The 10,376-nt window shown below is 33.1% G+C and overlaps 1 protein-coding gene across 1 annotated transcript; it reads left to right on the top strand.

Annotated features, from left to right (window-relative positions):
* The first annotated feature begins 7,592 nt into the window (after nt 1–7,592).
* LOC133801812 (DNA polymerase epsilon catalytic subunit A-like) lies at nt 7,593–9,931 on the top strand. Its single transcript, XM_062240049.1, has 7 exons — nt 7,593–7,657; nt 7,736–7,912; nt 8,066–8,153; nt 8,317–8,397; nt 8,473–8,616; nt 9,109–9,204; nt 9,683–9,931. The coding sequence occupies exons 1-7, from the start codon at nt 7,650–7,652 to the stop codon at nt 9,821–9,823; spliced, it is 735 nt and encodes a 244-aa protein (XP_062096033.1). The 5' UTR covers nt 7,593–7,649; the 3' UTR covers nt 9,824–9,931.
* Nucleotides 9,932–10,376: the final 445 nt, after the last annotated feature.

Raw genomic sequence — 10,376 nt, forward strand, 5'->3', positions numbered from 1 at the left:
AAAATAAATCTGTAACCAACTTACAATTTACTTTTTAATTAATTATTTATTTTATTAATGAAAAAATACAAAAACTAATTTTTTTGAATTATCCATTAATTAATTAATTAAAAATGAAAATCCTATCCCTGAAAAATAGCCCTACACGCCACACACAGTCCATGGACTGTGTGTCCATGTGTAGCATCCCTATTTTTAGGGATGTTGGTATTTTCAATTTTTATTTAATTATTTATTCAAACTATTTTGTCAGATAAGATCTAACAACCTGATAACTAATTCAAATTTAAATTAATTATCTTTTTAATTAATTATCAAATATAATTAATTATTTGAATAAATATTAATCTTTTAAATTCAAATCCAAATTGAATTTATCAAATTATTATCTCTCACTCAAATAAAGACATTTAATTAATTCTACCAATTAATTAAATCCAATATTTTCGAAAATAAATATTTAATTTGTTATAATTTTGAAAATTATAATTAATTTAATTATTTAATATAATTTCGAAAATTATACAATAATTAAATATTAATTAATTTTGTTAACTACAACTAATTTGTAATTAATTAATTAATTAATAACTATCATCATATGATTGCATATTTGGCCTGAAGAACAAATTTCTTCTTAAATATGTCTTTAAACTATTTTCCCTTCATATCAACTCTTACCTCAAATAGTGTTGATAGAGCTGCTATGGGGACCTATGGACCTATAATTCTAAGTTCCAATAAATTTGAGATTATTAATTAAACTCTTTAATTAAATAATCTTAATTTATTAATCTCATGATTATTCCACTATAAATATGAGACCGCACTCTTGTAATTATAGGCATTTCATTTATTGAGTACTTTATAATTATAAAGCATCCATTGATATAATCATTGCATAGAAATTGACCCTCTAATAATGGTTCATAATTAATCGAGAATAAAATTACCATTTCACCTTTTTAATTATCTCTTGTTTCCTTAAGTACCATTGACTTTACTAGTGAAGGTTAATTCATAAATAAATTATGAATTTGAGCTCAATAACCTTTCAGTCCCAAAAATCAACCCTTAAGAGAACCACCATTCAATCTCTTGCGAGAAGGCATAGATTCCATATCTGTATACTATGTTCCCAGCCATCTATATTAATGAGTTCCCAAAACAAAAGTTTCTAGCGTGATGATTCTGACAGACCCTAACGAGTGAATCAAAGAACTCATATAACATAATCAGGAGTTCATAGTAACTTCAGGATTAATATCTATTTGTATATGATCATCAGTTGATATATTTAATTAATACTTCGAAATTGTAATTAACTAAGTATTAATAAACATATCTGGTCCAGTTCTATATATTCTCTAATATATAAAGCACCTCCACTAAAGTGTCCTACCACACTAGTGATCCGGATCTAGATCACATGTATTCATAATACTAGTGGACCGTACTTGCAGTAATTAATCTAAAGATTTTATAACTTTATTTTACTGCGAACTGTTCAAGTTCATTTATCTCAAATACAATCCTCCCGTACCAATACGTGTTTGAGATCACATATATGAACTTAGGAATTTTTCTGATATTTACATAATATTATGACAGAATAATATAGTCCATAAAATATATGCATAACAAATTCAATTCATTTATTTATTTCATAAAACAATGTATACTACATATACTTTCAGGGCACAATTCCCAACATTAGTAACTCCTTTGTTGTGTTGCGTTCAGCATGCGAACTACCTCTGCTTTTCATACAACATACAAGCACATATACAGGCAGCTCATCTCATAACATTACATCTCATACACTCAACATAAACTCATAGAAATTCTAACTAACTTCCTTACCTCCAGTCCAAGCAAAATAAATAGCTTTGTGCTTCACAATGAGCCTAGAATCACCACCAAATGTTTGTCTCAATATCAAGTAAGACTAAGCATACTAAACAAACATACCCCATGTGTGCATGGGCCATGCACAAGTGGCACATGTTGCATTTCAATCATAATCACACAAAAATCACACATCAAATCATAAAAAGAATAATCTTAATTATACTAGTGAAATCTTAATGAATGCCAAAAAACAGTCATACATCTAATCAAAAGGCGTAGTTTTGGACGTAAAACTTAGCTTCCATGCATACATGGGAAGGTTCTTAAAAATGCGCTTAGAAGTTGGTAGGTTTTAGCCCCTTTTATGTCTTATTAAACTCATAAGATTTAGCAAACAAACATATCTTACCAACTAGATTTATACTGTGTCACTACATTAAAATAATAAATTTGTACTCAAAATTTTATTACAAAGAGTCATTGTATTTTAGTTTGAATTTTACCAAAAATTAATTACATTTCTTATTTCAAATGAAAAAAAATATAGTAACCATTTTCTATTTCAATTTTTTTACAAAATATTTAATTTAATATTGAACAATTAGGCACTCACTCACTTCACCAAGTAGATAAATAAAATAATTTATAATTTAACTTTGTAAAAATATTGATATCTCAAGGTTACCATATTTTTCATATATGTCATAATTTAAATAAGTTGGGCAAAATTAATTTATACTCCCTATTTACTCAAATAAAATTACTTAGTCCCTATTAAAAATTAATGTTACTTAATTAATTATTTTACAAATAAAAACTACATTATTATAATTGAGATAATCCATATTTAAAGTATAGAAAAACACATTTTTCATGTATAAAGTTGTTAATGCGGTTTTTCGCCAACAGTGAATTAAGAAAATAACAAGGTTGAATTAGTGCTTGATGGTAAACCGAAGTAAGAAAATAACTCTCAAGAATACTGGTCTTTTTACGTGGTTCAGTGGTTAAAATCCACCTAGTCCATGAGTCTATGTTATTACTGCTTTTCTCTCTCTATTTTGACAGAGTTTCGGTATTATAGAATAATCGTCCCCTTTCCTGTCCAATATTCTCAGTATTTATAGAGAAATTCCTTGGACAGGTTTGGGTAACCCCGTGAGTCAATCACGGATTTGAATATTTATTACATTTATTATGGAACATTCCCATTTATACTAGGATATGATTTGATCATGAAATAAATAGACTCCTAATATCTGGGGCATTAACTATCACAGGCTGGCCATAAACAATCGTATAAAGTATCCGGGTCTTCGGGGATCTGTGGACAAGCCATATCTTCAATTTATCACGAGCTGAATACATCATCGAGCTCGTATCATGGAGGCCATGCTTATAAATACTATAAGCTCACACTTATCAATTTATGCATCCCTAGCTCGTACAACCATCATGAAAATCGTGCTGTCTATATAGAACGTACATGGACTCCTTAGTTACACGATTTTGGCCAAATGTCTCGATTAGTGGGTTTAGCACTATTTATAAGGCACACCGAAACGGTCCCTAGAGTTTAGGGCATTACAATTTGGTATCAGAGCCTGTCAAGATTTATGGGTTCCTGAAGACAAGCTGGGCATGTACACTTGTCACTAAAGATAGCTTCACTCAGGGAATGGTAACTATTTCTGTAGTTATGTGCTTAACTGCTTAAATAAAATGTAAATGCTTTACCTGCACATTGTATTAGGGAGCATGAGAATCTGATAGAGCCTGGCTCTTGACTAAATGATTATATTCTCCGTGAATATTTATATGAATGTGATCATATGATTATCTGCTCCATGAATGTATATAATTGTAATATTTGCATGCTGGAGTTTGAAGCATTGTGTGAATGTTGGAAGAGAAGGAATTATAATTGATGTGTGAATGTCATGGGCATGTTTCTAGCACTGCAAGTGGTTTGTGAATGTGGTGTGGTAAGATTTTTCCCGTGGGGAAAGCTTTTGATATGCTCATCATGATTAATGGGTCAAGTTATTGACTGTAGATTCAATCAGCAGGTTTATATTCAAGGTAGATCATGAGGCCTGGTGGTGGTTATACAGAGGCTAGGAGTTACAGCTAAGGTATCAGTTCTTTATCTGCTCCTATGAATTTTCAGCAAATGTTTACAGATTTGCAATCAAGATTGTAGAGGCATGAGGAAGAGATCAGGTGTCTGAAGCAATAGCGGAATCTATTGGGGAGCACTTCTTCCTTTGTTATGTCAGGAGTGGCACCAGCTTTGGCTCAACCTAGGGTTAAGAACAGATGGGAATTTCTCTATGGATGGTTCCAGGAATATTACTGTCCAATCATCGAGGGAGGCCTAGATCCATTCGGAGCTGAGCAATGGATGGGCATGATCAGTTCCATTCTTGACAGTATGGGGCTGGTAGGTCACGATAGGGTGGCTTGTGCGACATTTGTATTGTGGGATGATGCTCGGATGTGGTGGGAAATAGTATCCCGGACACGAGATACAGCTGTAATGGACTGGAAAGAATTTAGGCAGCTGTTCAACGAAAGATAATACTGTGATGCAGCTAAGACTGCTAAGATGAATGAGTTTTTGAATCTTGTTTAGGTTAATGCAACAGTAGCCGAGTATGTTAACAGATTTGATGGTTTGGCCAAGTTTGCTTTAGACATGGTACCACTACAAGAAATCTGATCTTTTCCTACCAATATTTTACCTACCAATATATATTGGTAGGGAAAGTAATGTTTTGCCTACCAATATTTATTGGTAGATAATATTAGTAGGTAAATGCTAGTCCATTATATTATATTTCGGAACATAGCTTTACCTACCAATAATATCAGTAGGTAATGATCTTTACCTACGTATATTATGGAGGGAAATTTTTTAACCATTCCCGCTCAATTTTCCCCCCATTTTTTATTTTCATTATATTATTTTATTATTATAAATGCTTATTTGGAAGCTTATGTGGAGTAAATAATATGATGTGTACACAATGTATAACATGTGGCATGCCACGCGTGTACATAGTTGAAAAAATATAAATAACATATATTTGAGTATTTATTTCAGCCACACACAAGATGATTTTAATTTAAATAAAAAAGAAATTGTGTATTAGGTATCAGATTTTTTGTAATTAAATAAATAAGAAAATTTGTAAATAAAAAAAATCTGAAACATAAAGCTTCTCTTTTCCTCTTATCCTCTTTTCCTCTATCTTCCCCGAAGCCCTCTTTCTCTCTCTCTGACTACTGTGTTGCCTCTGCCAGGCCCGAACGGCCATCGTCCCATCGCCGGAGCTGTACACGCGCCAGCCCAATCGAACCGTCGGCCCTCGAAACGTCGACCCCCACGAGCTCACCACCATACGCGCTGCCCAGGGCTGTCAACCAATGGTCTGAAGCCGTCCGCCTCTTGCACTTTCTGGCGAGATTCCGACTAGCCCGAGCCTCTAGTTTGAAGAAGGGCACGGGGAAGAGGTGTGGGTCTGGGCTCGTGGTCTTCCTCGTCTCAGATGCGGGGCTGAGGATGAGGAAGATCTAGTGTGCCGTTGAGGTCCACTACCAGGAACGCGAAGCACCAACGTCGGTTGTCTTCTCCATCGCTCGTGAGGCTTGGTGGCTTCATATCGTTGGCATGCCCGGGAGTGACGGGATTGATGCTGGAGCTAGGAAGATGTGAAGGTGAGGCAGGTCGGCATTGTGGAAGATGCGAGGCTGGTGTCGACACTGCAGGTGGGTTTAGAAAAAGGTTAGATATGGCTCATCTGGTTTATTTTTTATGGGTTTCATTTCTGTGATGAGATTTGAGTTTTTTCTTCATTTTTTATCTTAATATTGACGAGAGAGTGAATATGGTTTGAATCAGATTTTGATGAGCTTGAATATTAGATTGAATATGAAGGTGATGGTGAATGCGATCGTGAGTTTCAGCTTTTCTCTCTGAGTTGACTTGGTGGGAATATTACAAAGGCAATATAATGGTGAATGCAATGGTGAGTTTCAGCTCTTCTCTCTGGTGAAAATGGTGGTGGTTGACGCGATCTCAGCGCCTGCTTTCTGAAATGGGGCTTTGCCCTTAAAATTTATGGGTATTGATTGAACATTAGTGGTATTTTCCTTTTTTAACAATCTGGGTTTGTGCTGGGTATTGATTGAACATTTGTGTTGTATCTAAATCTCATTTGTCATGCTTGGCTTATGTGTTTTGATCCCATGACAGCTTGGGTTGGAACTTGTTGGTGAAAGCCTCATCTTTTTTCTTTGTTTTGTTTACAAAAAGGTTAGGTTCTGATTATTACATATTTGTCTAGCATTTTTTTTTATGTAAACCCAGTTTTCTTCTTTCCACTTGATGCTGAAACTGAATTTTTTTCAATGGTTTTGTGTTAGTAATATAGGTTGCCAATTAAGAGACGTGTTTTGGGGTTGAAAGAGATTTCTTTGTTTGCTTAGAGAAAGATTGTCCTAATATAGTATTTATATGAAGGATTTAATTTAATGCATTACTTTTGTAGGGTCTTGAGTATAAAGCTTAGCAACAAAGCAAATGAGTGTTCAATTACTTGGTGCAATGGCCTATTGTGCTCCTGAGCAATTGTCCCAGTGTCTCCATAAGATTGTACCAAAACTGACAGAGGTCTCTCTTTGTGTTTATGAATTTTTTAATTTATTATGTAAAATATTTCATGCTCATACTTAATTTTGTTTATCTTTGTCTTCTTTAAACTCTTAGGAATGCAGGTTTTAACTAATGTCCATCCAAGTTTTTGCTGCTCAACAAACAGGCTTCAGGTAAGCTGGTTAATTGATTTCTTTCATGTAATGTGCTTGACAAGTTCAAGCTTCAATTCATTTCATATTATCTTTGTGGTCTACAATTGAAATTTGCAATACATATTGCAATTACACAACAAAACTTGGTGTTTAACATGTTTTGCACGTCTGGTTTACCTATTAATTTTTCCTTATTTGCATCTTCTGATCTTTGCTATTGTTGTCTCTAATCCTTTTTATGAACAAAACTTGTTCTTCACTGATCAATAGAAAAGAGAGAGAGAGAGAGAGAGAGAGATTGTTGATTCTTTAATATATTTATTTGTCTATTTCAGCCATCATCAATAGTTACAGACGAGATTTGCACTGCTTGTGATTTTAATCGCCCAGGAAAGACTTGTCTTCGGAAGCTTGAATGGGTTTGGCGTGGAGAAGTCTTCATGGCAAAGAAAAGGTCTCTTTTTTGTGGACTCATTATATGCCTGTTTCTACATTCATCTTTAATTATTTATGTTTTAATTTAAAAAGAAACAATAATATTATAAAAATTACAAAAGCAAAGGGAAAAATATTTCCCACTAGAAAGAAAAACCTACCGAAAATCAAGCCATCAATACAAAGTAAAGTAAAGCCTTACTAGTCTAATAATTCTCAAATCCTCAACAAATCACAAAACTAAACCTCTTGAACTCCTCAAACTTTAGTTTAAGTATGTCAGTAGTAAGGTAATTCATGATTGTTTTTTTTATTTCATTTTGAATGACAGTGACTATTACCATATGAAGAATCCTTACTAGTCTATTCATATGCTTGTTGAACATTTGTATACAATAAGTGTCACCATGATGAGGATGATCATTAATACTGACTTTGAATCTTGAAACTTGCATTGTTGTTTGTTTACTGCTTTGCAGGATATGGTAGTTCTTTTTTATTCGTTACAACTTGCTCATAAGTGCATTCTTAATTCCTTTTATGGATATGTCATGCGCAAGTGAGTTTTAGTGATTTTCTTTGTTTCCCAACTACATAATCTATACACTTTTTACTAATGCTTTTCTTGGTCTTACAGAGGTGCAAGATGGTACTCTATGGAAATGGCTGGAGTGGTTACATATACTGGGGCTAAAATTATTCAGAATGCTCGCATACTGGTTGAAAAGATTGGAAAGCCACTTGAGTTAGATACAGATGGTACCTGGTGTGCACTTCCTGGATCATTTCCAGAGAACTTTACTTTCAAAACAAAGTATGTATAACTCTTGGTATCATCTTAGTAGTACAAAGGCCATGAGTTTGAGCACTTTTTTGGGTGCTTTACGTACATTGCCTTCAAGTTGACGATATACTGGTCTTGTTTATCTAAAGATGTTGACTACTCTATGGGAAACAAATGTTTCAGAGATTTGAAGAAGAAGCTGACTATCTCATATCCATGTGTTATGTTGAATGTTGATGTAGCAGAAAACAATACAAATGATCAGTACCAGGTCATCTTTTAACTTTTTTTTGGTAGTAATGTGACTAGTACTGTTTTTTTAAATCTTAATTTATTTATTTATCTAGAAAAAAGAAATAAAAAACTGAATTTGCAAAGGTGTAATCTAAGCTTGATTGTATGACAGAAACCTTCTAACACTTCTCTATTAACAGACCCTGACAGATCCTTTGACCAAATCTTATACAACACATAGTGAATGCTCAATTGAATTTGAAGTGGATGGACCATACAAGGTGACATGGAGTACGATATCAATTATTCCTTAATGTTTTTATTTAGTTTATTACTAATATTTTGGTTTTGTGTAGGCAATGATTATTCCAGCTTCAAAAGAAGAGGGAATTTTGATTAAGAAGCGATATGCAGTTTTCAACGATGATGGGACCCTTGCTGAGCTTAAAGGTTTTGAAATTAAGCGTAGAGGTGAGCTGAAGCTCATCAAAGTTTTCCAGGTATCACTATCTTGTCCTATATTGTGTGTTTGTACCTAGTATTAAATGAGATTTATCTTCTTCCCTCTGTATTAGTGCTTCTTTTCAAGGGATTGCTGAGTTAAATAGTATTATTTTCCTGTACTGAAAACCTCACATTTTCTGTATTTTCTTTTGTTGTGGAGTCTAATGGTTGGATAACTTCTTTTATTGCTTATTACTGTCATGTTTGCAAAGACAATCTATATTTATGGTTATTAGCAATTGGGATAGTATAGTTCTCCTTCTATCACTAAATTCTGGACAAAATTTCCAATAGAGTTATCTATTTTATAGACATACCATGTGCTATAGAATCGTCATGGGCAAGCTGCTTTAGGTTCTGTTGTGGAATGAATCTTAAGATGGAATAATTTCACTGTGTACTTCATTTTCGCTTACTTATATATATATATAAAAAATGATTTTTTGCTTTAATTTTAAATGTATGTTTTATACTTTTTCTATTTTCAGGCTGAGCTTTTCGACAAGTTTCTCAATGGCTCAACCTTAGTGGAATGCTATTCAGCTGTTGCTTTTGTTGCCAACCGCTGGCTTGATCTTCTTGATGTATGTCTTCCAATAGACTTTGATTCTTATGCTATTCTGCTGTCTTCTGTGATCTTTGCAGATAATTTTTTCTTTATTCCTTTTCCCACAGAATCAAGGAAAGGATATTGCGGATAGTGAGTTGCTCGATTATATATCTGATCTTGTTTGTTTAGTATGTTTTTGATATGTTCTTTGATTTTATTGTGCGATTAAATTTAATTGTGGTGGCTTTAAGAGTTAATTTCAAATTTGTGGCTTTATGAGTTTTGGATTGTTGGCTTGGTGGCTTTGATGTAACTTTTATGATTTATGTTGATTAAATCCCTAATATTTTGAAGGGTTTATGTGATTGATTTTTTTGAGGCAATTTTTTTTATGTTGGGTTTGAGGTAATTTTTTATAATATGTATCTATCCTTTTTTGTTGCTCTGGTTTGTTGTGTTTAGTTCTTTAGTGTTTCATATCACCATATTTTTGTATTCTGATTTATTTTTAGGCAATCTGCTGTGGTAGGTGTCATTGTTACTTTGACCCCACCTCCGGCCATTGTCGGTGTCCACTTCCCAAAGTCATCATCGACATTCACAATAAGTTCAGTCAGAGAAAAGGAGGCTCTCATGCAATGATCCCAAAGTGAAGAATAGGAAGAATGTCAAGAAAAATTACATTATTGAGTTTTCAATGACCTAAAAATAATGTATAGATATTTTTTTTATGAAATGTGCTTCTTAATAAGCAATGAATATTGTATAATATATGTTTGTTTATTTTTTTATTAAAGTTAAATAATTTATTTGATTAATAATGTTAAATATTTTTCAAATTAATTATTTTCATTTATTATTTATATTAAATAAAATTTATATATAATTAAAATTACCTACATAGAAATATTATATTTACTCACAAATAAATAAGTGTAGGTAAAAATAAGTATACTACAACATGTCACGTGGACCAATCATTTAGTGCCACATAATCGATAAAAAGGGGATAAGTAACACAATCATTTGAATTTCTTGTAACACGTGGATAAATTATTTTCTGACACGTGGAGCAACCACAAGATGCCAAGTGGCGGTTTTGATGTATGCCACGTAGGATGCCACATCATCAGACACATAAACTATGGAAACCATGTCAGCAGACATGTAGGATGCCACATCATCAAACACGTCATCTGCTGACTC

This window comes from Humulus lupulus, chromosome 9 (assembly GCF_963169125.1).
Source record: "Humulus lupulus chromosome 9, drHumLupu1.1, whole genome shotgun sequence".
Classification (NCBI taxonomy): domain Eukaryota; kingdom Viridiplantae; phylum Streptophyta; class Magnoliopsida; order Rosales; family Cannabaceae; genus Humulus; species Humulus lupulus.

Bases quoted from the DNA above. Each gene is read 5' to 3' on its own strand.
- LOC133801812 (XM_062240049.1), top strand. The intron at 7,913-8,065 runs GTATGTATAACT...CAAATGTTTCAG, and splicing joins AACTTTACTTTCAAAACAAA to AGATTTGAAGAAGAAGCTGA. The intron at 8,617-9,108 runs GTATCACTATCT...TTCTATTTTCAG, and splicing joins AGCTCATCAAAGTTTTCCAG to GCTGAGCTTTTCGACAAGTT.